General features: G+C 56.1%; 9 protein-coding genes and 1 non-coding gene across 10 annotated transcripts; 2 read left to right on the top strand and 8 right to left on the bottom strand.

Annotated features, from left to right (window-relative positions):
* Window positions 1-46: 46 nt before the first annotated feature.
* LY79DRAFT_517548 (uncharacterized protein) lies at window positions 47-3,174 on the bottom strand (the record flags this gene model as incomplete). The annotated part of the gene is made up of 3 exons (XM_060554949.1): window positions 47-1,335; window positions 1,396-2,697; window positions 2,862-3,174. 3 exons carry the CDS (start codon window positions 3,172-3,174, stop codon window positions 47-49), a joined length of 2,904 nt encoding a protein of 967 aa, XP_060413140.1.
* A 2,751-nt stretch (window positions 3,175-5,925) lies between these two features.
* On the top strand, window positions 5,926-7,080 carry LY79DRAFT_670606 (uncharacterized protein; the record flags this gene model as incomplete). Its single annotated transcript, XM_060563800.1, has 1 exon — window positions 5,926-7,080. The coding sequence occupies one exon, from the start codon at window positions 5,926-5,928 to the stop codon at window positions 7,078-7,080; it is 1,155 nt and encodes a 384-aa protein (XP_060413139.1).
* Window positions 7,081-7,381: 301 nt separating this feature from the next.
* On the bottom strand, window positions 7,382-8,711 carry LY79DRAFT_241927 (zinc-binding dehydrogenase). The gene has a single exon (XM_060551752.1). It carries the CDS (start codon window positions 8,539-8,541, stop codon window positions 7,516-7,518), a length of 1,026 nt encoding a protein of 341 aa, XP_060413138.1. The 5' UTR covers window positions 8,542-8,711; the 3' UTR covers window positions 7,382-7,515.
* A 2,626-nt stretch (window positions 8,712-11,337) lies between these two features.
* On the bottom strand, window positions 11,338-13,509 carry LY79DRAFT_650518 (high-affinity nicotinic acid transporter; the record flags this gene model as incomplete). The annotated part of the gene is made up of 12 exons (XM_060562539.1): window positions 11,338-11,556; window positions 11,607-11,633; window positions 11,707-11,765; window positions 11,829-11,890; window positions 11,944-12,095; window positions 12,152-12,403; window positions 12,596-12,648; window positions 12,697-12,748; window positions 12,800-12,952; window positions 13,004-13,103; window positions 13,134-13,341; window positions 13,386-13,509. The coding sequence occupies 12 exons, from the start codon at window positions 13,507-13,509 to the stop codon at window positions 11,338-11,340; spliced, it is 1,461 nt and encodes a 486-aa protein (XP_060413137.1).
* Window positions 13,510-13,861: 352 nt separating this feature from the next.
* Window positions 13,862-13,949, bottom strand: LY79DRAFT_t156. Its single transcript has one exon. It is a non-coding gene; the product is annotated as a tRNA-Gly (tRNA).
* LY79DRAFT_557075 (uncharacterized protein) lies at window positions 13,933-14,354 on the bottom strand. Its single transcript, XM_060558069.1, has one exon. It carries the CDS (start codon window positions 14,276-14,278, stop codon window positions 14,078-14,080), a length of 201 nt encoding a protein of 66 aa, XP_060413136.1. The 5' UTR covers window positions 14,279-14,354; the 3' UTR covers window positions 13,933-14,077.
* A 111-nt stretch (window positions 14,355-14,465) lies between these two features.
* On the top strand, window positions 14,466-16,328 carry LY79DRAFT_557074 (2OG-Fe(II) oxygenase superfamily protein). Its single transcript, XM_060558068.1, has 4 exons — window positions 14,466-14,753; window positions 14,863-15,030; window positions 15,099-15,242; window positions 15,300-16,328. The coding sequence occupies exons 1-4, from the start codon at window positions 14,592-14,594 to the stop codon at window positions 15,933-15,935; spliced, it is 1,110 nt and encodes a 369-aa protein (XP_060413135.1). The 5' UTR covers window positions 14,466-14,591; the 3' UTR covers window positions 15,936-16,328.
* Window positions 16,080-17,475, bottom strand: LY79DRAFT_517637 (uncharacterized protein; the record flags this gene model as incomplete). The annotated part of the gene is made up of 4 exons (XM_060554956.1): window positions 16,080-16,228; window positions 16,306-16,873; window positions 16,929-17,179; window positions 17,247-17,475. The coding sequence occupies 4 exons, from the start codon at window positions 17,473-17,475 to the stop codon at window positions 16,080-16,082; spliced, it is 1,197 nt and encodes a 398-aa protein (XP_060413134.1).
* A 1,562-nt stretch (window positions 17,476-19,037) lies between these two features.
* Window positions 19,038-22,028, bottom strand: LY79DRAFT_634118 (kelch domain-containing protein). The gene is made up of 4 exons (XM_060562226.1): window positions 21,358-22,028; window positions 21,232-21,309; window positions 20,345-21,168; window positions 19,038-20,290 (listed from the first exon to the last, which is right to left on the bottom strand). The coding sequence occupies exons 1-4, from the start codon at window positions 21,929-21,931 to the stop codon at window positions 19,229-19,231; spliced, it is 2,538 nt and encodes an 845-aa protein (XP_060413133.1). The 5' UTR covers window positions 21,932-22,028; the 3' UTR covers window positions 19,038-19,228.
* Window positions 22,029-23,383: 1,355 nt separating this feature from the next.
* Window positions 23,384-25,191, bottom strand: LY79DRAFT_634116 (transmembrane amino acid transporter). Its single transcript, XM_060562225.1, has 2 exons — window positions 24,871-25,191; window positions 23,384-24,808 (listed from the first exon to the last, which is right to left on the bottom strand). Exons 1-2 carry the CDS (start codon window positions 24,988-24,990, stop codon window positions 23,570-23,572), a joined length of 1,359 nt encoding a protein of 452 aa, XP_060413132.1. The 5' UTR covers window positions 24,991-25,191; the 3' UTR covers window positions 23,384-23,569.
* Window positions 25,192-26,592: the final 1,401 nt, after the last annotated feature.

The following is a 26,592-nucleotide window of genomic DNA, read 5'->3' as shown; positions in this document are numbered from 1 at the left end:
CCACGTCGCAATGACGCGGGTGAGATGGCCGTCGACCACCACCTTCCTAGTGGTAGTTTCCGCCCCAGCCGCCGCGCTGCTGCTGCTGGTTGCCGCTGCCGTAGTATCCGCTGCCGTAGCCGCCCTGCTGCTGCTGACCGTAGGAGCCGAACGGGGCGCTACCGTGCTGGCCGGTGGTGGCTCCTCCCATGCCGTAACCACTGGTTCCGTGGAGACCGTGACCCTGCAGGTGGCTAGGGTAGCCGCCGTAGCCGCCCATCTGAGAAGCGGACTGAGGCGGGGGCAAGCCCGTCTGGCCAGAGGCGGTGTTAGTGGCCGAGCCGGGACGGGCGCCGCCAAGAGAAGGCGAGGGCCCCGCGCCAGGCTTACCGTCGCCGAAAGGCTTCAGATCGTCGTTGGCGGAAGCAGTGTTGTTGGGCTGGGCAGTGCTGTTGAACCCCTGTCCCGCGGGGCTCTGGTACGAGGAAGAGCCGCGGCCAAAGGTGTCCTGAACACCACCGAAGCCACTGCCGGCGAGACCAGGCTGGTTGCCAGACTGAGCGGAACCGGCGCGGCCGCCAAAGTCGCCGCCCGCGAGGCCAGAGCTCAGACCGCTGTCAGCCCGGTGCAGAGAAGACTGACCGAAGCCAGCAGCAGGGGACGAGGCGTGGTCGTAGGGGCCCTGGGGCGACATTCCGTACGGGTGGCCGTAGACGCCTCCCTTGCCGTAGGGAGCGCCGCCGTATCCTCCCTGGCCGTAGTGACCGTAGTTCATGTAGTTCGAGTAGTAGGCGTTGTTGTAGTAGGGGTGGCTGTTATAAGGGTAGCTCTGCTGGCCGTGAGACTGAGGCTGCGAGGCCTGGCTGGCCGCCTGCTGGCTCTGAGCGGTGGGGTTCGGGGTGGTGTGCCCGCTGTTCTGGGCGTCGTTGGTGACGCCGCCGTAGCGAGACTGGTTCTGGAGACCGCCGCTCTGGGGGTACTGGCTGAGGTTATCAGCCTGCGAGGCATTGTAGCCGCCGAAAGACCTCTGCTGGGAAGACACGCTGTCCTGGTGTCCCTGGGCGCCCTGCTGGCCGTAGGGCTGGTTGTAGTAGTTGTAAGGAGGGCGGTTTTGTTGGTCGGCGGTGTAGTAGGAAGAGTATTCGCTGGGCGCGGAGCTGAAAGCCCCACCGGGCTGCTGGTTCTGTTGCGACGGCTGGTTGGGGAAGCCGTCGAACTGGTTCTGGGAAGCCGAGGGGGGTTGGTTCGGCTGGGTGAAAGGGTCGATTGACTTCTGGGGGAACGACGACGGCTCCTGAGGGCCGGTCTGTCCGAATCGGGAGTAGGGCTGGGCGGGGGCAGCACCAGGCTGGGGGACTGGAGGCGGGTCAGTAAGCAGACAACCAGGCTGCGGCGCCAATGTGGTGCGGAACATACCCTGAGCAGCGGGGGCCTGGGGAGCAGCGCCTGCGGGTCCTGCGAAGGGAGCATTAGCAAAGTCGACGACGTTGCCGGTCGGAGCGGTTGTACCAGTGGGTGCGGCGGCCGCAGCAGGAGGAGGCAGGCCCGGCGCGGGCTTCTGGGTGCCGATGGCCTCGGGGACGGGAGCTTGCTGGGGAGCAGGGGGGAGAGAGGTGCGAGGATGGGCAACGGGGGAGTCGGCAGGAGGCTGGGTCCTGGTCTCGGGCTCCTCGCGATCACCATCAATGTCGTCGTCCTCGTTCAGGCTGAAAGCACCGAACTGGACGGCAGCGCGGTCAACCTCGCGGTTGCCAGGCATGCGTACGGCTTCCTCCTGGTCAAGAACGCGGCGTTGGTAGCTCGGAGTACGGGATCCTCGCTCGGTGGTGGCCTTGATGGCGGAAGCGGCGAATCCGCTGTTGGTGGTGGGAACAGCGGGGCGGATGGGCTGATGTTGCTGTTGCGAGGCTGAGATCGGGGTCGCGGTAGCGCTGCCAGCATTGAGGCGAGGATCCCAGGAGTCGGCGGCAGTGCTCGCGACAGTAGCAGTGGCGGGAGGATGCGATTCGTCGACAACCTGTTCAAGATTCGTCTCAGTAAGTTGGTCCTTGGAGGGCGGCAGAGCCACTTCGGGTTCGATGACGGTTGGTACTTCTGCAGGGGCTGGTTCTTCATGAGCTGGCTCGGCGGGAAGTTCGGGGGTGGGCTCGGGCTGCGCCTCCGGTTCGGTCTCAGGTTCGGGTGTAGGTTCGGCGGCGGGAGCGACAGGAGGCAGAGGTTCGATGGGCTCGGCAGGCTTGGGTGCGGGCTCTTGCTTGGGGGGCTTCGGAGCGGGCTTGGGGACGGCGGTTTGACGGAGCATGCTAGCCCACGTCTTGGGAGCGGGACCGGCAGGCTTGGGGGCTTCGGTCGCGGGAGCTGCAGGCTTCTCGGTGGTCTCCTTGGGGGCCCAGGGGTCCTCGGCAGGCGCGTCCTTGACGTCTGTCTTGGGGGTATCCCATGCGTTCGACTCCTCGGTGGGGACGGAGAGCGGCTGAGCGGTGTCCTTGGCATGCCGGGTGCCGTTGGGGGCTGCTGTGTTTGAGGCTCTGCCCCGACCACCACCGCGGCCTCCTCTGTCGGCGTTTCTGCCGCGGCCGCGACCAGCGTCGGCGACGTTGCGTCCGCCACGGGCAGGCCTGGCGCTGGATGAGTCGATGTTGGAAGCTGCGGTCGTCGAGTCCTTAGCCTTGGAGCGGGGGGCCTTCTTCGTCACCTCACCCCATTGAGAGATGGTGCCTGGAAAAAAAGGGAGGGAAAGTCAGCAGAGTGCGGATGAAAGGTCATTAAGGGGTTCGGGGCGGGCGGGCGATGGCGAATGAGGCCGAAAGGAATTGTCGCGGGAAAGAGTCGATGGCAGGCAGCACGGGTGGATGAGGCGTGAGGTGTGTGCGGCGACGTACCTTCAGCAATGCGAGTAACGGCAAGATTCTCGTCACCATCCGTCTCTTGAAGAGCGTAGAGGATATCCTGCTCTGACCAATCGGGGAAGAGCTCCTTGATGAGGGGCGCCTTGGATCCGTACTGCTTCTTGAGCTCGCCGAGCTCGCCTTGGTCCTCGAAGGAAGTCGCGTCGTCGGCATCCATTTTGGAGTCGTACTTGTCGCCGTTAGGTCTGGCCGACGTGCGACCGCCCCGGCTTGCGAAGCCACCTCTGCCACCGCGTCCAGAACCTCTGCCGCGCGAAGCGGCAGGCCGAGTCTGTACCTCAGACATTGCTGGGTTTCTTTGTATGGGGGGCTGGGGGGGTTTTTTTTTTTTCCACGATGGGGGGAAAAAACGGAGGAATCAATTATTTGACTGTCCCGTATCGACACGACAGCTTTGGTGGGGGGCGGTGGTTTGGTTGGTCTTTGCGGGACTCGAGCGGATGGTGAGGGGGAAGAGAACAAAAAAAATAGGAAAAGAAAAGGGTGCCGCAAGGTAGGAGAAACGACGTCGTCGCGGTCGTGGCTGACGAGACGAGACGAGACAAGTTGAGGTTTGGTGGAGGAGGAGGATGTTGGTGGGAGAGAAGAAGGAGGTGTGTGGATGGTGGATGGGGGTGGAATGTTTGTGCAAAGACGGACACGGATGCAAATGCAGGTAGGTAGGTAGGTAGGCAGCAAAAGGGAACTGGGGAAAAGTTCAAAGGGAGGTGTTTTTTTTTTTTTTCCTTTTCCTTTTTGCCCAGGTACCCAGTCCAACCTAGTCCAGCTGGTAGCTGCTCAGGTACCTGGTCACCTGGGTAATGTGGGCAGGTACATGCACCAGAGCAAGCACCCTGCTAGGAACACAAGTACCTCCCTCCTCTGGTTTCTAGGTACACGTAGGTAGGCACGCACGCACTGAGTGGGCACGGGCGCTGGCTGTAAACCACCTACCTCCTACCCAAGGTACGTGGAGTGTAGTACACGTAAGGAACAAGCAAGCATCGGTCTGGTTTGATTCTGGTTGGTGGCAGTTGGAGGCTGGAGGTTGTGGACTTGCGGCAGCGTGGCAGAAGCATAAGCGCAGTGGCAGCAGTCAATTGGGTCGCAAAGGGTCAAGGTCCGTGAGTGTGGAGAGAGGGAAGCATAGCAATGCATGTTGCAGCAGCAGCAGCACCGAAATCGCGAGGATGTGTTTTTTTTTTCTGGGGGTTTGTCCCTTTTTTTATTTCTTTTATCTCTGTTTTGTTTTGTTCTGGCTTGTTTTCAATCCTACACACCGCTTTCTCTGACCTCGAGATTCCCCGTTGAATTAGACTTGGTCTTGACTACGTAGGGATGTCAGCGTCTTGTGTACGTGTAAGTAAATGTGATGTGATGGATGTGAGGGCGAGGAACATGACGTGAGGTACGGATACCGAGCAATAAATGAGCTGCCAGGCAGGCGAGCCAAGGTCAGACGGTCTGGTACGTACCTAGGCACTTCTTGCACTTAGACAAGTACTCCGTACCTTAGTACTGGTTGGTCTCCTGTCGTCTTTTTTTTTTTTCTTCCCCCCTCTCTCTTTCCTTTCCTGTGCTGCCTCGCGTCGCGCAGCGGACTGCCCATCCGCTCAATGGTCAGGTCCAGTCAGACTTAGGTCTCTGGGGCCTGAGCAACCCGCCTGCAGCGAATGACGACCCCTTTCGTCCGGATTGGGCTTAGCGTCGCCAGCTCCCAGCGGGCTCATGCAGATCCACTGCCTCAATCGCTGGGCTGAGGATGTAGAGGTACATCACTTCGCCACTGTCCAAAGCTAGATGACAAAGTATCCCCAAGTATCTAAGCGAGCTTCGTTATGCATGAGGTTCGTCTGGCAAAGAGGTATACTAGGTACCGTAGCACTACCCGAGGCAGGTTCTTGCCTCTATTCTCTGTCCGGTACCTGACTTGGTGTTCCTCCCTAGAAATCTGGAGCCTGTCCTTTTCATTTGGCGGAGACCGATGAGTTAAGCAAGCGAGGCCAGCGAGGCCATTATACACTACTTTGTAGGTAGCACAATGTCGACATGAAGAATGTTGCAAGCTGGTTGGAGCGCTCTACTTTGCCCGTTTTCCCATAAAACTACTGCCGATTCTATTGAGCGCCTGAATGCCATTGTTCGACTCCGACTGTAACTCTGTGTTTACTTGTTTTGGCAAGCTGCATCCTAGGCTGAGCCGCCCTGTGCGTCAGAAACCACCTCCAGTCCAGTCCCTGTACTGACTGAGGGCAGAGCAGTCGGCTGTCTTTCATGTCGTAAAACTATCTACTTAATAGTAACCAAGTAATAATAGTCTACATCGTACTATGTAGCTGTGCGCTGCCGTGAGGGATCGCGCCATCGCCTTGCTTCCCTCCTCGGCTGCGTCTTGGATTTCTGGACGGAGCTCCCCTGGTCGTCATGTGTCGTACGTGCTGGGGCCAAGCTGGCCTGCAGGGTATGCTTAAGCTGGTCACGAGGCTGTATTCGTCACCCAAAACCAACCCTTGTCCGTTAAGGTCGTCAGTACATGGGAGGTCTGATGTTGCACCGGCTGAACGCAGCACGAAACCGTCATTTCGCCCTAATGGAATCGTCCAATCCGCGCCTTTATGCATGTACTTTGTACCTACACATAGTCAGCTCCATTCGGCAGAGGAAAATACAATCTCCTTTCCGGATCCCGGCAGGACCCGGAAATAATAGCCCCCGCACTCCAGGGCACGTGCCCATCATGAGCATTAAGAGCCTGAGGCGTAAGGGGATAACTCCGCATTCTCAAGGTCACCTGACCATCGGTGGCATGACAAGTCCGGGCTTGATGGGCAATATCACTTCATGGCACGGTGACAATGCGTACCCAGCCAGTCTGAAAGCAGCACATCACCACACCACCGCATCCTAGTTGGCGAGATAGTTACAACCCCCTTCCATCCTCCGAAGCCTCTGGCAAGCAAACACACTCCGGGTCTCTTGGATATTAGCGCGAGATAGCCAAAGGCCATCAGTGCTGCTGTTCTTTTTCGATATTTCGAACCCCACCCACATTCCCGCCATGTTCACCACCAAGCCTCTGAGCTCGATCAAGAATGCCATTCCCTCGATCCACCAACCCTTGCCTCTTTCCTCAAAAGATTCGAGGAGGCTCCTCGACGTCTTGAAGACATCCTTCCGCCACAATCTCGACAAAGAGCATGGTTACACTCCCGAAAATGCCGACTCCTCCGCCTCCAAACACTCTTCCACCTCTCACAACGCACATCACCGGCCGACTGACCGCCATTTGCGCGCCATCCTCTCCAACCCCTTGTTCAAGAACGGCATCCAGCCCAAGAACGTGTCATCCGCAACCCCACGAGACCCAATGGAGGTCTTTGACGAGGCCGTGTCGCGGGGCATGATGACAAGAAAGGCGGCAATCGGTTGTCTGCGGACTAAGCGCCAGCAGATTCTCCAGTCGAGCGCCATTTCGGTTCCTGACGCTATGAAGGCATCCGCAGCCGGCTCGCGGGTCGTTCAGTGGCTCAGGTCGTCCGGCATGGAACGGACACTTGACTTCCTCGAAGACTTATCGTTCGTCCAAGAGCTTGTGCCATTCATGGTGGCAGAAGGGTTGGAGGAGGTAGCATGGGTTTGGGCAGACCGACTGGTTCAGAGCGAAGGCCCGGCAGAGGAGAACAGCAAGATCGTGGGATCCCTGGTCGCCAGTCTGGTATGGTCCAAGTCAGACGTGATGGACAGGAACCTCGACACGGCCTTTTCGGCGCTACTCAGAGCGGATGCAACATGGAAGTCGGCCCCCCAGCAATCTGGGATCCTGCTGCATCCTTGGCGGCTGCTATCCTGGAGGTCGACCGTCGAAGCATGGAAAAGGCCACTGCCGTCAGCTGCGCTTTTTGAGTCGTATTTGGGAACTGCCAATCGCATCGGGCGGCCCATGCAACTTGACCGCGCACATTTGGAGCTTCACCATCCCACCAAACCCAACCATGAAAGCGCCTTGAAATTCCTACAAGACGATCGCCTCAGCAGTTCAGTCTTCATCCACCATCTGGCCACAAGAGTCATATACATGGGCATGGATGCCGTCAGCCACCTCACAAAACTTGGTCGGACCGACGAGGCCGAAGATCTCCTTCACCTGCTCCGATCCAGATTCTCGGAAGAGGTCTGGCTGAGGCACCGGTCTCGTACCATCCCGTTTGTGTGAACGGCCTTGCTACGCTGACATGGAAAATTGGTCTTTCACCCGTCATGCTGCGATGCACAATGGCCTCGATTCGATGTACCACACCCTGCCAGTTTGCCGTGAACATGAAGAGATACCCGCAAATGCACACTTTATTTCAAACCAAGTCTCGGAGCAGTGTCTTGTGATATTGAAATGACGGCGCCATCACTGCGTGCCTAAAGTGTGACTCACCTCGCTTTTTGCCTGCAGCTTTCATGTGTCTTTGGTCTGCTAGCATTACATGACACCTGGATATGCACCCCCTTCCAATACAACCGTGGGAAAGAAACAATAACAGGACAGGCAGCCAGGCCAGGAGTGACGAGCTCAAAACAACCGTCGCGAGGGAGATTCAGAGGCAAACGTCACTATCGGTCGAGGAACTTCGCCCTCGCGACTCAACCGCGACAGTCATCAGGCCTTCTTCGCGACACGCACCAGAATCTTGCCTGTGGAGGACCCCCCCTTGAGCTTCTCGTACGCCTTGACGACGTCCTCAAACTCAAAGGTCGAGTCGACGACGGTCCGGACCTTGCCCTCGGCCATCCACGCGGCCATCTGCGCCAGGTCGTCGTGCGAGTTCTTGGTGACGAAGGCCTCGAACTTGTTCTTCGCGCCGCCGAGGAAGCCCGGCAGGAGCAGGCTGGGCACGAGGGCGAGGGAGAGGTTGCCGCCGACGAACTTGTAGCGGCCGCCGGGCAGGAGGAGGTCGTCGGCCGCCTTGTACAGGTTCCGCGGTGCGTTGCCGATGTTGTCGACGATGAGGGCGAAGACGCGGCCGCGCGCGCGCAGGGCAGCGACGACGTCGGCGGTGCGGTAGTCGATGACATCGTCGGCGCCGAGGGAGCGGCACAGGTCGACCTTTGCCGTGGAGCACGTGACGGTGACGCGGCAGCCGACGGCCTTTGCGATCTGGATGCCATAGGTGCCGCAGCCGCCGGAGCCGCCGTTGATGAAGACCTCGTCGCCGGCCTTGGCGTAGGGCACGATGGTCTGGTAGGCCGTGAGGCCGGCCGTGCCGACGCCGGCGGCCTTCTCGAGGTCGGCGTCCTTGGCGCCGGGGAGGGCGGCGACGCCTTCGCGGCCGGCGATGATGTACTCGCTCAGGGTGCCCTGCGCGGTCGCGAAGTCGATGCGGCCGAAGACAGCGTCGCCGGGCTTGACGTCGACGACGGCGGAGCCGACGGCGACGGCGTGGCCGGAGTAGTCCAGCCCGGGCGTCCAGGGGAAGGACATCGAGGCCCTGGCGACGACTCCGAGCTCCAGGAACTTGTAGTCGACCGGGTTGATACCGGCGGCGACGACGCGGACGAGCACCTGGTCCGGCTTGAGGGCGGAGGCGGCGGGCGCGGGGCCGGTGGTGAGAGTGAGGCCCTTGATTAAGGCACCCGGGCTGGCCACCTGCCAGCGGCGCATCTCGGCGGGGGGGTCCTGAGCCATGGTGGATGTTGACGCTTGTGGGTTACAGTCGGTTACGGATGGATCTTTGAGTGAGTTTTCCGCTGGGATGTGGTGAGCGTGTGTGTGTGATGTTTATGGATGATGCTATAATGACGAGACCAATGGGGGAGGGGGCGGGATACAAAGTTGGCCGTTAATGGCGTGCATCGAAGTGTGGGGTGTGCGAGACACTGACGGACTGGACCGAGGTCGTCTTGATCACGTGCCGGTACTGAGAATCAAAACAAAGTGTTCGGCTCCGTTGTGGCAGAACCGTTCTAACAGACCCGTTCAAGGCATTCGATTTCTGATGAAGATGCCAATGATATTTACCATGGCATCAACAACCTGCAACTTGATCAACGTGGTCCGGGTGTTCGTTTCGCTTGGCCGCACGCCTTTGCATCACCTCGCCCCTTTCACACCCCTGGGTCGTGTACGATGGCAACAGTGGAATGCCTTCTTTCGGGGAGGCGGTATATTTGCCGTATGAAATTGATTTGTGGTCGTGAACACCACCGTTACATGTCCTACGTATTATCGGCTTAAGCATAGTAGCATACCACCTCATGCCTAACTAGACGAACGGGAATCGGTTGTGAGTGTTGTGCGTTGAATCCAATGGCATCTACAAAGGAGGGGAGGACTTGCCATGCTCGATCAAATACCGGTCACCAGTAACTTCAGGCAGTCTTCTGCTGAGTTCAACGAATAGCCTTTTATGTTTTGGAGACTTGTAGCAGAGTGTTCCTATGAGGCGCCTGCCCAGAGAAACCTCCCGAATGTTTCTGGCGAATGGAAACACTGTCTTGGCAATGCCAGGCTATCCATCTTGAACGAACGGCACCGAGACGGTCTCCCGGGGGACAAGGCGGGGACGGGTCTTATTGCATAAGGTTCAGAGTCTGAGCTTAGTATTGCATACATTCAAGACAAAACTCCCGTGCAGGTCGTCCCATTGATACCTGTTTGCCGAAGGATCCTAGTAAACTCTTGAGGTACACACTGTTCAAGCAGCAACAACGGAGTATTGGTCCTCGCTTCCGTCATGTCAACTATCCGAGCTACGCTGCGAGATTTGCGGCTTTGCATTGTAGTTCAGGAAACAGCGGAACCGCCATTTATTATATGCGCACCCCAAAGCATGTTCGATAACTTGTCTATACACCGGTCCTTTGGACCTATGGCCTCGCATGGTGGCTGGGTGGGTGTGTAGAGTTTCTGCCGGTGACGACTTTCACTTCGGCCTGCCAGCCAAAACTTTCAGGCCGTGGTTGAAGTGAAGTCAGATTTGGTAGTTGCTCTGCATTATCGGGTTTCCTATAACGAATTAAGAGATTGAGGTGCGCCACAGGTCAGCAGTGCTGCGTATCGGGATTTTTACGTATTGTGATATTATATGTAATACCGGGTGAATTGCACTAGACCGCTTATGGGGGGTTCAGAGCGACTATACCCATCAATACGCTTTTCCTTCTCCAAAATACCCTCCCGTGACAGACTGTTAAATGCTCAAATGCTAGCACAAACGGCATCCGTCTTTCCCTGCACGGCCACTCTTTCCAGGTCGCTGTCTGTCTCGTCCGGGCTGCCAACCTCGTCCCCGCCGCCCTGGTTCCAATCGCCGAACACGGCGAGAAGCGTGAAGGGGATGGTCACGGCCTACAGCGAGAAGCCCAGGACCATCTGGTTCTTGCTTCGGCCAGTGCGTCGCGCCCACGGCGTACGCGGCTCGCAAAAGGCCACGAGCCCGACGACTATGGTTTGAAAGAGGCATGACCGGTATGTCTGCCCTAGGCGAGGAAAAGCCATTTCAAATGCGCTTCCGACGAGGTTTTACCGGACGCGAAGGAAGTCTGGTATGCAACGATGCATCCAAGGTAGCGGTTTACAGTAGTCATCGTACTTTATCACCTTGAACGAGCACTGAAAAGCCTACATGAGCATGTCAGGACCCACCCGAAAGGTGATACTCCAGGCTTTGCACTGTTGTTGCAGTACATCAAAAAGATAAGAAGAGGCAGCACGCCATTGTCAGAACGGGCACAACTTAACACGCAACAGAAACATCGACTTGTGGCACTCTGGGGCGATATGTGGGATTAGAGGTGGGCACAGATAAGCTCAGTCAAGCTCTAGTCGCACAGCCTAGCTCTTCTAGACATAGATATCAGGCCGGAAGCTGTATTACAGCCTATTACATTAGCAGTGCCGAAGTATGACCTTTCTATCTATTGGTAGGAACAGTCAGATAAACTATAGCGTAATACTGGAAAGAGAGAATAAACCAAAGATGTGCTTGTCCCCAATGTATCATTCCTTGACAGAAAGACATCCCTTCGAAAAGCTTGCCCTTTTCAGCAGTCTGCATCGTAAATAAATCTAAGGGCGTAGCCGCCAGGATTTCGAGGCATGTTCGCTTTTGTTTCCTTGGAAATCTAGTTCAGTCCCTCAAGCGCTACAAGTGAGTCCACGCCATAACGATACATCGGCCGCGAGGCATCGACCACAGAAGGAGGAAGTGGAGAATTTCGGCTGCTTTCTTGACCAGAGCATCTTTAACGATGCTTGAGGCCACGGCCGGATCCTTCTGAGCACTGGCCGCCGCCAGATGACAGCGAGATGGACAAGCCGTCATCGGCGCCTAGCACCCAAGACTACCTTTAGCTCCGCCGAACAGCAATATCCAGGCTGTAGTAGATTAACCCAAGCCACGCAAGCTCCTGTAAAGTTTGTAGCTCGGATAAGTCCTAATCATTCCGCACGGTATCCTTCTCGATGGTTTATGAACCCCCGTCAAGTCTTGACTTGCTGTGCTTCTGCTTCTGTGGAAACTCTAGTTTCTGTGTCTGACCCTCCCGCCCCGCTTGTCTGGAGGTTCTCATCACGATCCTGCCGGGCAACAAAAGACCAAGCGATGGAGATGGCCAAGAGGGTGCCACACAGCAATCCAATAGAGCAAGAGTAGCTCACACGACACGTCGGTCCGAACTTAGGTTGATATATCTGGGGGCCCTACACTTCATCAGCGGTATGAAAGGCATGGAGAGAAGGTAATAACATACTACAATTCCCATAAGTTGGCCTGAGGCCTAGAAATTGATTTCGGTCAGGTTTTCCTCTTCATCTACCGTTGCTTGTCAGATGGAACGTTCGATTTCTTACATTGGTGATGCCAATAGCGAAGCCAGCGCTTGTTGTTCCCTTGGCAGCTCTAATACGCTCTGCGGTGTCAGCACGTTAGCTGATGTCGTTTCCTCCCATCAATGCCGGCATGCGTTTCTCACCCGGCCAAATGACGGCAAAGAAACTTTGGGATGCGGCGGTCGCAATCATGACAAAGATGTATCTCAGGGAAAGGTAGCCGCTAGCCTCTATTATAGTCAGATCCGGCAAGCATACTTCGCAACTGAGTTCTTGACCGTAATAAGCAGCACATAAAAGACAATCTGGGCGGCCTCTAGGCACAACCCAGCAACCCACGGGCTCAGCCGCCGAGTATGGACGAGGAATGCGAGTGACAAAAGAATGACGAAGACGAGAGTGAAAGGAGGCTACTGAAGGTCAGCGATCGTCCTCGGGCGACCTTTGGGCGGTTTGGACTATGCACCATCGTTATCACTTGCGAGATTACTGTGTTGGAGATCCCCAGCTCATAGATGACTGTCGGCAAAACGAAGGAAATGCCCCAACTCCCAATGCCGTGTGTTACCCAGATCATCAGAAATGGGACGAACGTGGGGTGGCGGAAGAGCTCCTCGATTTGCTGAAAGTTGAAAGTCTTGGCATTCATTGTCGGTGCTTGCTCTGGAAGATCAGGTATGATGATCTCTCTTTCGGGTTCTGTGAGAAATTTGACAGTCTCGGGGTCTACTGGGTCATCGGCTTCACACATCATAGTTATGGCCTCCGTGACAAGGACGTCGAGACTAGCAGTTGGGCAGGAAGAAGAACGTGTAGATGCCGCACAAGATTGCAAGAATGCCTTCCAGAATGAACAACTTTGTAAAAGTCAGCCGGGTCCTGAAGCAAGCAAGCTGGAAGAGCGACTAACCCATCTCCAGCCAGCCAGGCCCCCGACGCCATTCTTAAATGAAATAGCATATGCTGCTAGGAATTAGCGAACGTTATTTCAATAGTTTTTGGTGCGCCCACCGAGCAGGCCGCTAATCGTGCCGGAAAACTTCCCACAAGCGTAGAAGAAGCCCTGCACCTCTCAGCAACAGCTTCATTCGTGTCTATTATATAACATGGTTACGATTCTTAGGGGCAGCTGATGGGTAGGGTACCAGAAGCTGAGATGGTACAGAACACCCGGGTAGGAGCCTGCTTCGGCGAGCCCTAGGAAGAACCGGCAGGCAAGAACGCCAGCATAGCTCTGGGTTGCGCCTTGGCACATGAATATGATTCCCTTGACGATTGGTCAGTAGCAACGCCATATATGGTCAGTAGTTCCACATACCCAGGTGATCGTTGTTCTACTCATCCAAACGGAGGGAGAGAATCTCTTCAATGCAAGTGTGGCGAGCGGCTCAAAGAACATGTAAGGGTAATGGAAGATGCTTAACGTCCAGGCTCATTGCGAGCTAGACAGATTCCCGAGCTGTTTCCGGATGCCGGTGCCTTGTTCAAGGTTGATGATGGCCGCGTTACTGATGTTGCTAACATGGATGCGCATAATGAGGTGTTCAAAAGAGTACCACAAAAGCAACCGTTTGTCGACCTTGCGATGGGCCATTTTAAACAGCGGCTTCTCTTCGTCCGGCAGGGGTATCCCGCGCGTCGGCGCTGTCTGAAGGCCTATGACGGACTTGAGTGACGACGATGATGAGTTGTAGGCTCACTGCTCTGAGACGTCAATGCACTTGTGCACGGGGCTGCACCGGGAATGAGAACATCAACTGAGATGAAGTAGTTGTTGAAGGAGGAAATCTCCAAGATGAGTGAGCCCCATAATTGTATCGACATGCATCTCAGCCCCGGAGATCTCTGAATGCCGATTATGCAGGTTCAAGGTCAAGATGGCGCTGCAAGAAGCACGCCTTATTGCAGGGCCATGTGCACAGCATCGCCAATGCAAGTCGAACGGTGGATGTGACCTGAAAAGTGCCAAACTACTACCGTTATCTTTTGGCATATCATTGTTTTGGGGCCTTTTGAACGGGAGAGAGCTGGCAATTTTGGACATGTTCCGACCAGCAACTATATTAATTTATTTTGAAAAGAAAAGAAATCGAGGAGAAAAAAGAAAGGAGGATATTCACGGACGGAAAATAAGAAGATATAACGAGGAGTAAAAAGTGAAATAAACGTTTGCATATGCATCTGTCGAAACTCGAACTCGAGTCCCCAGCTATCGTTTACATAGAAATGGAAGGCTGGGATGATAACCCCTACACTACAGATGCGTTATTTCATTGGGAATCGAGGATTCCGAGTGGGAATATGACGTGGGTCGATACCAAAGTTGGTCATGTACGACTGATCGTCACGATGTCAACAGCAGCGACTCTGTGATCATGCGATTGTCGACATGTCAACATAATTGATGGAAGACCTCATTGTAATTATAAGCTGCCTCGATTAATACTTTACTACGGAACTGATGTGTACTGCAATTACTGCCCAAAGAGCCTGGCACCGCGACGTTGCCAGCGACGATGGGAGCTCTGCGTCGTGTAAAACTCGATGCGAGATCGCAGGACTCGCAGACCTCCAGCGAAGATAAATAAACCATGCTGTGCCCGATATGCGGCGAGCGTCAGCGGAAGAAATTACAAAGTAGGACGTTGGAGGCGCCGGCCAACCACGGCCATAGGGTCATGTTCCTCATCCTGCCGGTAGATGGCGTGCTCGAAATCCGGCCATCGATCTCCGTGTGGCAGAATGGTACCGGCGCGGGGGAGATGACGGGGGGCAAGGCAGTGACATCAGACGGAGGGGGTATTTATGAAAGTCAACGCGGACTTTATCGATGTCTTTCCAGAGGCCGGCTGAGCATCACTTCAGTGTACCCCTCAAACTATCTATCACAAGGCGCCAAACATATCATGCCGTCGGCCATTTCTCAAGAAACAGCCCCGTTGCCGAAATGGCAACGTCCGGCGAAGACCAAATGCGAGCTTCCGTGGGCAGATATCGCCGTGATTGACATTGGCAAATTCGACCAGCCGGGCGGGAAGAAGCAGTTGGCCGAAGACCTCCGCCAAGCCGTAAGCCAACTTCCCATTTTCCCATTTTCCCTTTTTCCCTTTGTTCCTTTTTTTTTTTTCTTTTTTTCTTTTTGCATCAGAAATGCCCCAGAGCTGAGGAGAATCCCAGGTCCACGAAACGGGCTTCTTCAGTCTCATAAACACTGGCTTCACGCCAGAGGAAGTGCAGCGACAGTATGACATCGGGCAAGGGTTCTTCAGTCTCAAGACAGAGGACAAGGCAAGGCCAGGTAACACCTGTGACTTTGCCAAAGGCAATTACTTTGGGTACAGACCGGTAGGATTGACTGCAGCCATGTCGCATCTTGATATGTTGTTAGTCTCATGCTGACAACATACACCAAGGCGCATGATAAGAAAATGCAGGGCACCGACGTGCTTAACAACGTGGAGTCCGTGAACATTGCCAAGTTCATCGCGCATTACCAGAACGAGCCTTTTCACCCGTTCTTTGAGCCTTTTCTCAAGGAAATTGAAGACTTCTCGAGAGTACGTTTCCGACCGCAATGAGCTGCCCTCCCCTGATATTCACGTGGCCCCCATTAGCGCTCACTCGAGCTGGCGAGCAAAGTCTTCACCCTTTTCTCAACCATCCTCGAGCTCCCCGAGGACTACTTCTCCTCCCGTCACGCCTACGAGTCCCCCAGCGAGGACCACCTGCGCTACATGGGCTACCATCCGCGGCCGCTGGCCGACGACCTCAAGGTCGCAAACACCTGGTCGCGGGCCCACACCGACTTCGGCTCCCTGACGCTGCTCTGGAGCCAGGACGTTGCCGGCCTGCAGATCAAGACGGCGGCGGGCGACTGGCGCTACGTGCCGCCCGTCGACGACGGCATCGTCTGCAACGTCGGCGACACGCTCGACTTCTGGTCCGCGGGCTACCTCAAGTCCACGACGCACCGCGTCGTGCGGCCGCCCGAGGACCAGGCCCACCTGTTTCGCCAGGGCCTGTTCTACTTCGTACGGCCCGGCGACGACGTTGACATCAAGCCGGCGCCGTCGCCGCTGCTGAAGAGGCTCGGCCTCGTGCGCGAGGACGCCGAGGACGCCGAGCTGGTGCGGGGGCTGCAGTACGTGAGGGAGCGCGTGAGGAACTACCACGACCACAAGGACTACGCGGACATGAAGGGCAAGAAATTCAAAGTCGGCGAATTGGAGATCGAGGACGAGGCGGCCTGAGCGAAGAGGAGGGGAGAGCAACGAAGAACAACCTAAAAGCGAAACTTTGTCAAAAAAGAAAAGTTTTGACATTGGCCATCTCCAATGTGAGGCGCTAAACTAAGCAAACTTTTAGGTATCCTAGAAGCCCAACATTATTAAGAATTACTGGTCGTACTCTCCAGCGTAGAGAATGTCGCCGGGCTGGCCGTTGGCGACCTCCCAGACGGAGCGTTCGCTCAACTCCGCCTCTCTCTTCAGAGACCCGACGTCCACGCCAGTCTCCTTGGCCTGGTCCTCCTTTGCAAGTTTCACTGAGAAAAAAGAAAAAAGTCAGCCAATGTTTGTCCAAGGCGGATTCAAGATGGTGGCAAAGATGCCGTGGACTTACCATGCAGGAACACGGCCGCGCGCTTGCCGGTGTACAGCGCGTGCGGCACGTTGGTGCTGTTGTCCGAGTTGGCGTCGCCGACGGCGTAGATGCCCGGCACGTTGGTCAAGAGGCCCTTGGACACGTCGGCCGCCAGGCGGCCGCCCCAGAGCTGGACGCCGGCCTCGGCGCCGATGGTGCTGCGCTGCTCGTCGGGGTAGCTGACGAGGAAGGCGGCGCGCTCGACGGGCTCGCCGCCCTCGACGAAGCTGACCGAGAAGAGATCGTTCTCGGGCGCCGTCGGCAGCGAGGGGTCGTGGGGCGGGTCGCCGCCGTCCCGGAGGCGGGTAATCTTGGCGATGGTGCGGTTCTCGATCTTGACTTTGTGCAGATCGAGGTACTCCTGGAACTTGGGGTTCTTGGCCTCCGTCTTGTTGCGGGCGTCGGGCGTGTCGGTGCCGTTGGCGAAGGCGATGACGTCCGTGTTGAGCGTCGCGATCTCGCGGACGAGGGACGGGAGGTCGTTGAAGTCGGCGGACAGCAGGCCGAGGGGCTGGTCGGCGTGCTCGTGGCCGTCGCACCAAGGGCACTGCGGTTTCTTAGTACAGTGAAGGGAGGAAGACCATCGATCCGCGAGAACATACCCAGTAGATGCCCTTGCCCCAGTTCTCCCAGAGGCCAGGGGTGTCGGGGAGGTCGTCCTTCAGGCCGGTGGCGAGGACGACCTTGCGCGTACGGATGTCCTTGGTCGAGCCATCGATGTAGCTGGCCGAAACAACAAAGTTCTCTTTGTCGTTACCCGAGATCTTGGTGACTGTGCCGTTGGTCATGGTGACGGTCTCATAGTGAGAAATCTGCTGGCGGGCCGAGAACCGGTACCATGCCGGGGTGACGCCTGAGGAAGTGTTAGAGCACCCTTTTCTCACAGAGAACCTAAGCGGCTGGGCTGCGATCCAACATACCATCAAAGCCGATCACGTCGTGCACGTGTCTCGTAGGCGCATTGCGGTACTCGCCAGAGTCAATGAGCAGGGTGTTGCGGCGTACGCGGCCGAGAGCGCTGGCGACGCTGAGACCGGCGGGACCACCTCCGACGATGACGGCGTCGTACACCTGGGCATCATCGATCGGCAGGGCGAGGGCCAAGCTTGATGCTGCGGAGAGCACAAGGGAGCCGACAGAGAACTTCATGGCGGGCTAACGACTACAAGGAGGGACCTGGGTGTAAACGAGAGACAGGCTGGCGATGTCGAACTGGGCTGTTGGACTAAACATCACGACGATGGGAGGGAAGGTTCCCCGCGCGTGTTTATACCCAACATCATCTCAACATGTTTGTCCGCAGTACGTGCCACAGCAGCTGTATTGCGAGACATCTGAAATGAGCCTGCCGGCATGTCGATCTTCGCAAGAGTACTGCGGTATGCCCGCTGGGCGGTGGAGATACCCGCCCGCGATTCTAGCCTCAAATAAACCATGTGCTCGACAGGCAGGCCCAGTCGCGGGGACTTGGACGGTAGTGCCAATAGACAGCCGCCAATCTCGCCGAATGTGACACCAAGAGCAGCTCCGTGCTTCGAGGAGGCAGGGGGCCTCTCGAACTCACCGGGGGGGTGCCCTGCAGCCTCTGCTCAAAGATGTTCATCCCTACAAGCCCATCGGCATTGCCGGTGCTGCTTCCTTTGGCATCTGTGGACAGCGCAGTACCATCGAGGCTGACTCGGGATCCCGGGGATGGCCAATGGCGTGCTTCTTGATACTGCAACACTCCAAAGGGACGCGGGTGGCTTCAAGTATCGCAATGTAAAAAGGTTTGTCGCTTTTCAGATCGGGGGGGGCCTGCGAGTCAAGAGCCGAGAAAACATGACAACTTTAACAAGAAATGCCTCTCTCTCTCTTTTTCCCTCCCCTTCTGTCATCAGCCCAGCCAGCCAAGAGGCATGCGGACGGACTTGGGCGGTCTGGCAGCCGAGACTTTGAGAACGTTTTCTCGGCCACGCTGGATTGTTCGCCATAAATAGCATTGGCACTCAGATCAAAGTTTTGAACGCGAGATTAACACGACTCTGTGTAGTATCCGTAATCGATCTGTGCAAACGTCTCTCTCCCCCGGGGCCCCGCAGGATCGTCGTTGGAAGGACTTTTGTAAGGGTCAGTCTGGAATCCGGCGCAAACCTTGATCTGCAGACTGTTTGCCCACAAGCTGCCTCGTCCGATCCTTCCCGATACGACGAATAAACAAGCGTTGAATGACAAAATATCACGTAGAATGCGTTGGGGTCGAGTCTAATTTGCGCTGTGTTCACATTGACATCGTGGGGATATGTGAGCGGGAACTCTGTGATTCGGTCGACAGGTAGATATTCCTCGATTTGGAGCTATTATTCAATTATCACAAGCTAGCGTCACCGGCCCGTGCCTTTGCCATACCTAAAAGGGCACGTTGGTCGGCATGCACTCGACCAATAATGCCATCCTTAGTGATATCCTCGGACCCTCGTGTCTTACCCGTCACTGTTCACGAGTACCTCACGGAACCGTCCTTGGTATCGTCCCGATTCCATGCGTCCCTCTTTCCTCCCATTGACAATTGGCAAATCGTTTGAGGTGTCCACGTCACGCTATTGTCGCGTCGCATTTGCATGCCGTGGATGGTAGTAACGTTCCGCGCGCAAGATACAATTAGCCAAATGAGGAAGACAAAGAGACAATCATTCAATAGTGCAAGACAGCTCAAGAGAGGCATATGAACATCAGGATGTATTTGTCCGAGAAAAATAAATAAAGAAATCGCTCAAATATCCACATGTGTACATAATAAGAAGGGTATCTAGCGATTGCGGGTACTCCCCTCAGGCGTGTATATATATAGGAAGTCGTGTTCTCGTGTACTCGTGTTCCGTCTCTCAGATCTCCACCCGGACTCTCGTACGCATACTACCATCTATTCGGTGCTGTTGACAACCCTCAGAGCACGTCTGGGGCCCATGACGACCGAGAAGAAACTCGGCTCCTGTCCGTCGAGCAGCTGCTCCGTGCTCGAGATGCTGTCGTTGTCGGTGTTCGGGTGTCTGCTTGAGCTGGTCCGCGGGTCGTTCCCGCTCGGGCCGCTCTTGAACGTCCTCGCATCCTCGCTCTTCCTCTTCGGCCCGCTCCCGCTACCGCCGCTGGCGGTGCCGCCGGAGCCGGAGCCCGGCGTGGGATCGTCCGTCATCCACTTGGGCTCCACGCCGGTGCCGACCCACGAGAACGACTCCTCGCTGACGATACTGTTGTCGCGGTTGTGCCTGCGACTGCTCTTCTCGGCGCGACCGGGGAAGAAGCCGGCGGCCCCGAACTGCATGGGGCTGGCGCCCGAGTAGCGATTGACCTGGGACAGGTGCCGCTTGTAGGCGGCGACCTGACGCCGGTACAGCCATGCGCAGAAACCCAGATACAGCGCGAGGGCCCCGAGGACGCCGGCGATTACGCCCGCCGCGATGAGGCCGGGGTTGGTGCCCCTGCTGCCTCCCGGACTCTCGCCGGGAGCAGAGGTGCTGGTCGGACCAAAAGAGGTGACCGTGGCGGTCGAGCCGCCCTGCGTGACTGTGAAAACCGGAGGCTTACCGGTTGCGAACGGACCGCCGGTGGCAGGGCCGGCGGCCGGGGTCGTCGCGGTGGCCCCGCCCTCGGAGTTGCCGCCGATGACGCTCTGCACCTTGCCGGGGACCTGGTAACCGTACGATCCGGCCGCAACGGAGTTTTCGGGGTTAAGATCCGCTGGGTGGTCTCCAGCCTTGAACCCGCTTGTCCACTCGAGGTTGCTCGCGTCAAATACGTACACACCCGGGGATTCGCATTGAGAGTCTTCGCCGAGGTACCCGCCCGCGACGATAATCTGGCCGTCGCGCATGGTACACGTGTGCCCGGCTCGGGGGGCGGGAACTCCCTCGCCTGCGTCCACCTTGATCCAGGTAAACGCGGGGATGGAAAGGATATACATGTCGTTGTACTGGGTTTGGTTTCTCTGAGCAAAGTATCAGCGTCGAGGAACACCCTATTCAAATGACACAAGACTCACATAAGGTTGGAGGTTCTGGCCTCCAAAGAAATAGATCTGGAAGCTTGAAGCGTCCGGGGCGCTAGCGATTGCGGCGCATGGGTTGACGCGCACAGTTGGCCTGTCGCCGGTGGTCCGCTGGTGGTACCACTCCGACGTGGCAATGTCGTAGACATCGAGGGTCCCGAGATCGTCGACGAATGTCTTGTCCGATCCCCCGGCCATGCCAATCAAGACGCCTCTGACGCCCCAGCCGGGGACGAAGACCAGCACGCCGTCCGCCCTTTCGGGAAAGGCGTCGGTCTCCTGCAGGCCGCCCTCGGTGATGTTCCGGAAGACGCCGCCGTCGGCGGCCCCGGCACCGCGCAGCGCGTCGACCCCGGTGTTCATGTAGCCGGGGTGGGTGAACTCCAGAAGGCTCTTTAGATATACCCTAGGAGTTTGGGTCGACCAGCCCTCGGTTGTGAGCCAGTCGAGGTGGCCCCCGAAATACCAACTCAGGCCAAGCTCAGGCACTGACAGGCCCGCGCCTTCTGCAGAGCGCTGGACAGGCATGTTGGCCGCGGTCGAGTAGTTACCGGCTGAGGTGCGAGGGTCTCTGAATTCGAGCCAGGATTGATCCTTGATGGAGTAACGCCAGATTGACATCGGAGCCACCGTGGCGTAGACGCCTTCTGCGCCATCGTTATCGGCAAACTGGCCTCCATAGAGGTAGAGGTTATTGTAATCTCGCCACAAGAAACCGTTGGCGACTGCGGGTGGTCCGTTGGGTATCGTTAACCCTTTTAGGGAAGGGGACTTCGTATCCCACGATTTCGTCAGGTCGAGGGTAAGGAAGTCGTTGTCTGCGTGAAACGCGTTAGAATGTCTCGCTTCACCTCTTCTTTCAGGGGTTCCGGCACGCTTACTCCACGTGTTGATGGTCTGTGATGCCACGGTTTTGGACTGACCACCGTAAATGTACAGAGTTCCGTTCAAGAGAGCCGCTGTGCCGTGTTAGTCGGGTTAATAATCTGACCAAACACAACACGAACCTTGCTGCGCCCATCTCATGCAGACGTTTGTCGGCGTTGTATCTCTTGGGCGTATGACGCCCGCGTCCGCCCCAGTCCCAATCTTCTGACGACCGTTGTTATAACTAAAGGCCGGGAGGATGACAGCGATGAGCAATGCGATCATGCCGAGCCGCTGTAGGCTCGAGACGGTGGGAGGTGGCGCACTTGAAGCCGCCTTGATCCGCGGCCGCCGATAACCCTGCGACAACTTGATGTACCACGGGTGCTTCGCAAACTGATTTATGTTCCGATGACGAGATTCGGACTCGCCGGGGTCCTCGCGCTGTTCGGTGCCGGAATGCCTGCTCTCTCCATCGTTGTCGTCGTCGTCGTCGCCGTCGCCGTCATCGTCGGCATCATTCAAGGCGTCGCCGTGCTTAGGCGCCAACCCAGATACTTGTCCAAACTCTCTTTCCATTGACATGGTTTCCTTCCGCTCGCGAGAATGTTGAAAATGTTCGGTGGCGGATGAGGCGCAATCATCGCTAAAGTTGTCGTCAAGCCCAAGCTCTTTGAACACCGATTTCCTGCCTTTTTTTATGTTGCTCGTCATTGAGAACGGTTGAGATCGGAGACCGGACCCCTCCCTTAGACGGTCGGATGTGTTTTGCGTATTGAACCTCGGCCGGGCATGTGAATCGCTGTGTGAGCGATGGTCGAGAGGGGGGCGCGAGAGATTAACAAAGGACATTGTGAAAGCGCGGCAACAGCAGTCAGGGATACGAGATAGCCGGCGACGGGGAGCCTCTGACGCGCAGACGGCGGTTGGACGGCTTGCGGCACACTATGATGTCGCCGCATGCAGATGGGTGGTGTGGGTTGTCACATCTGCAATCACAAAGCAGCGGGGTGGCAGAGCTGTGAGGTCACTTCCCCCGGGGAGGATGATCGCGAGGATAGAGATGGGATTGGTAAAAGTGGCAGAAAGAAGCGGATCAGGGCCGTTCCTGGGATCGCGGAAGAGTGGGCTGTAGGCTTATTATGAACGCTGTATGAGAAGTGGCCGGGAGAGATGGACCAGAAGTAAGCCGAGCATAGAGAAACTACCGGTAGAGGAAGATGAAGAACGACACATTGCCCATCTTCATCTGGAAAATTAGAACCCTGGCAGAGGCGACATTTTGCCTAGCATTGAAGCCAATCCAAGCAACTCGAAGACCCCGGGGGGTGGAATTCATCCCATACTCGAATGCAACAATGGACACAAAAGAAAGGACGCCCAGTTCAGTGATTGGGAACATCAAGACCGATGGGTACGGGGTAAACAGATGCCAGCGGACTAGGAGGAGGGGTCGAGTGAGAGGCGTGTATATGAACGAACTAGAAGCCTCAACAAGAACGCCACACTATCATGCGTCTCTTTTCCAGCCATCCAAGGCCACCATGGCTCCCGAAGCGAAGGAGTAGCGACGGGGTCCGGCACTGGCTCGACGGGAAAGGGTTCGGAGCTAAAACCTGGAAGGGTCTTGGCAGCCGCCGGTCGTTGCTGGATTCATCCAGGAACCGAGCCGGCGCGCGGCGGCTATTGGGTGCCCACTTTGTCCAGTATGGCGGTGATGACTTCACTCGTCATCATCGGTAGGGCCCAATCTTTTCGACCCGGCCGCCATGGGTCAGATGCGACGTTGGGGTGGCGTTGTAGGGCACAGCAAAAAAGGGGGGTGTGGGAGTCTAATGACAGCCGGGCTCCATCGAGATTCCAGAAACAGGAGCCAGTCGAAACGCAGGGGATTGGAGCCATGCGAGACAAGTGTTCTGGTCCCTGGCTAGCCAGATCTCAGTTCCCATGTGGTCGCTCGCGTGTTCGTGTTGTGTTGGTTGATTCGGTGGACGCCTGAGCTGTTAATCAAACGGTTCACCACACCGACAGACACACCCGGAGTTCTGGAGGGAGCGGAGACCAGATCGAATTCGGTTTCCAGCGCGCCGAGGTTGACGTCACCGGAAGACCCTTACGAAGCTGTCATGGCCAGCATTGGTATTCAACAGTAAACCTCTCTCCTCAGCTGTATTCATTCATTGGCCTGGCCTGGGGATGGGATCCAGTTGTCTACGTCCACCCTTGTTCATTAATGTCCCTTATTATACCTTTGGAGTATCCGTACATGTAAAACCCAACCAAAAAGGACACTAGGGTTTCCTGTCAGCTCCCCGCCCTCTCACCAAACGAGCTTGCATCGTCCCTCTTGGTCTAGCAACTGAAAGGCTCTCCTACAGCACCAGACTCATACGCCTCTGCGATGCCCTTCACCGTGACGTATGTCCCGGCTATACAGATGAAGCCCCCGGCAGCAAAGGTCAAAGCCGCCGTCAGCGCCTGAAACCACTTGCGCGCCCACTGCTTCCACCCGTCGTAGTCATAGTAGTTGTCGTGCAGCCAGAATGCGCCCGCGATACCGTACGTGTACCACGCGGCGAATAGACTTGCCGCGATGCCAATGAGGTAGTTGAAAATCGGCACGCCCACGGCGAGAACGAACGCCGCGGCGTTCATCAGCACGATCAGAACCGCCCACGTGCCCCATCCCACGGCAGTATGGCTGTGCAGGTGGCGGCTCTTGCGGAATATGCGCACGAAGAGCAGCTTCGCCGCCGTGTGCGCGTACAGCGATCCGGCGAGGAGGAAGTTGGGTATCGCGATGCCGTACGCCGCCTTGGCCCACGTGGGCTCCAGACTGCTGAACGCCGGCGAAGCGACCTCGTTCCCGAGGTAGACGTAGCACACCACGGCGAACACGGCGTAAAAGGTGGTCGCGAAGCCCTGCAGGGTGTAGGCCGCCTTCATGGCGTCCTGCGGGCGGCGCATCTCCGACATGAGGATGAAGAACATGAAGTGGCCCGCGTACGCGAAGACCGGGTTCGTGATGGCGATGAAGGCCGTGTAGAAGTCGGACCGGACGGCGACGCTGACCTGCCGGTCCGCGGCCGGGTGCACGCCCGCGCCGACCATGCCCACGATGCCCGCGACGAGGATCGAGGCGACGGACGGGACGCAGAGCCACGAGAGCTGGTCCATCGTGCGCGGGAAGCTAAAGAGCAGCGTCGGAACCGCGAAGATGCCGGTGTAGAGCATCAAGCAGAGTTTGTTGTCGCTGAGCGTCGCCAACGCTATCTGTCCCGCCAGGAGCTGGCCGCCGGTCGCGAAGACGGCGAAGACCACCGTCCCGAAGGCGAGGAGCTCTCTCCCAGCCCGGCCGAAGAGGATCTGCCCCGCGTCCCCCATTGAGTGGACTTCCGGGTGTCTCAACTTGAACTGGATCAACAGCCGAGAGGTGTACGTCGCGAAGAGGCCGAGGAAGATGATGAGGATCATGCCGGGGACGATCCCGACCACAGCCAAGGACGAAGGCAGAGACAGCATGCCGTTGCTCACGATTTCCGCTATCATGAGCACTGCTACGAGCTTCCACGACATCGTTTTGTATTTGATCTGCATCACGAGGTCAGCACGACTGTTTTTGACCAGGCTGCAGCTCAGTGGAAGCAAGTCACCTGATGATCCTCCTCGTGGCCGAACGGGTCGAGATCATCGTACACCACCGGCCGACTGGTCTCATTGTGGTAGTCGACATTGTTGTCTCTCCTGCCGTACGTCTCACCCAGCTGCTTCATTGCGACCTGGAAACACCGATCTCCCAATTGGCTGGCGCTACAGATAGAGATGACTATGCCTTGAAGAATGGCAGTTCCGGACTGGAACGACAGACAGCACGCAATTGCGAGCGTGTTCCATTAGAGCCGCGGGGTAGGTCGCAACTCAGGCACCCCTGATTCTCGATAAGCGTTGCTGTGTAGATAGCGTATCATTGTCCTACCTGCAAGCCGCTTATCCTGCTCACTAGACCGTAATTACCGGGCCTAGTTCGATAACAGAAAGCTGCTCGTCGTACACATTGTCGCCCGCGTCATGGATTATCACAACAAGTCTCAGTTGGCCTTTTGGATGTCAACTCACTTGTGGAACATGTTGCCCAACAACCAAATCCTCCAGAAAGTATATTAGTTACCATTTCGTGCCCGGACATGTGATACAAGTAGGAGTCCTGTCAGATTGTCCACTTGAATCATGAAACATGCTGATACTTCTTGCACAAGAAAGAAGAGGAAAGCAACCCAAACTTTTCTTAATTGAATGGTATAGAACTTCAATCATCCTGCATTTCTCATGTTGTTCTATCTGTTTTTGTGTTCTTAAGCCAGAAGCCAGGAAACCAACTCAAAATGGCAGGGCGGAGAGCTTGGTTGCATCTATGATAGACTATAATAGCGGTATTCGCCGATCGGTAGATTCTAGTTCGGAAATGAATCAAGAGTGTGATTCCGGGAGAGGATCAAATACATACTTGGTTCGGATGCCAGACTGGGGTGTATACCTTGTTAGAAATCATCAGTTAACCGCATCGAATCCAAGAATATTACGATTTTATCATCGATAGGATTGTGGATTTTATGGCATGCATCGTATAGTTGGTTCTTGATAAGCGCACATCAGCTGCCCAAGTTGTGTCTATGGAGTTCAACTGTAAAGTTTGCATCCTAGTTTATAAGAAACGTAGTTCAAGACCCGGCGAGAAGGTTGAGTTCCTCGCTTATCTTACTTTTGTTCCACCGATGACAAGCCTGTATGATTTGCTTTAGCTCTAGTTATACCGGAAACGTACGTGTCTGATATAATGCAAGTCTACTACGTGTCAAATTCTGCAGATTGATATGTCATGTACACAGTTGCCTACTCTGATCCAAAATAATGCGAACAGTGTAAGATGTTTTTCAAACTGCTCCGAAACCAAGCGGTGGAATCTACATAAATCCATTCCTGCGTATTGTACCTGAACATTGTTACTCCATCAGTTGACTTATTGTCATGTGCACAGAGACAGGTAGCTTAGATACATATGCATTAATATGGTGCAGCGTTCGTCGTGCTGACTCCTTAAATATGTGATGTTCAAAAGCATGTAGGAGTGTCAGAATCAAAGTATTGCTTGATGAGCAAGAACAGCTATTTCATGACTTCAATCACCGACTTAGCTTTAGGTCATACTACAGTTTTATCCACATACCTTCACGTGCCCCTTTGGAAGAATGTTTCATCATCATTGCTAAGGATCCCATAGCGGATTACTAAAGTGACCGTCATGAAAGATCGACTGTTCACAGTAAATGGCCTCAAGTAGGAGATTGGAATGAGGCTAATAAGCTTTTTTAAAACAA

The sequence above is a fragment of the Colletotrichum navitas genome, assembly GCF_030913465.1.
Source record: "Colletotrichum navitas strain CBS 125086 chromosome Unknown LY79scaffold_38, whole genome shotgun sequence".
NCBI lineage: Eukaryota > Fungi > Ascomycota > Sordariomycetes > Glomerellales > Glomerellaceae > Colletotrichum > Colletotrichum navitas.
This window is presented reverse-complemented; position numbering and strand designations above follow the sequence as displayed.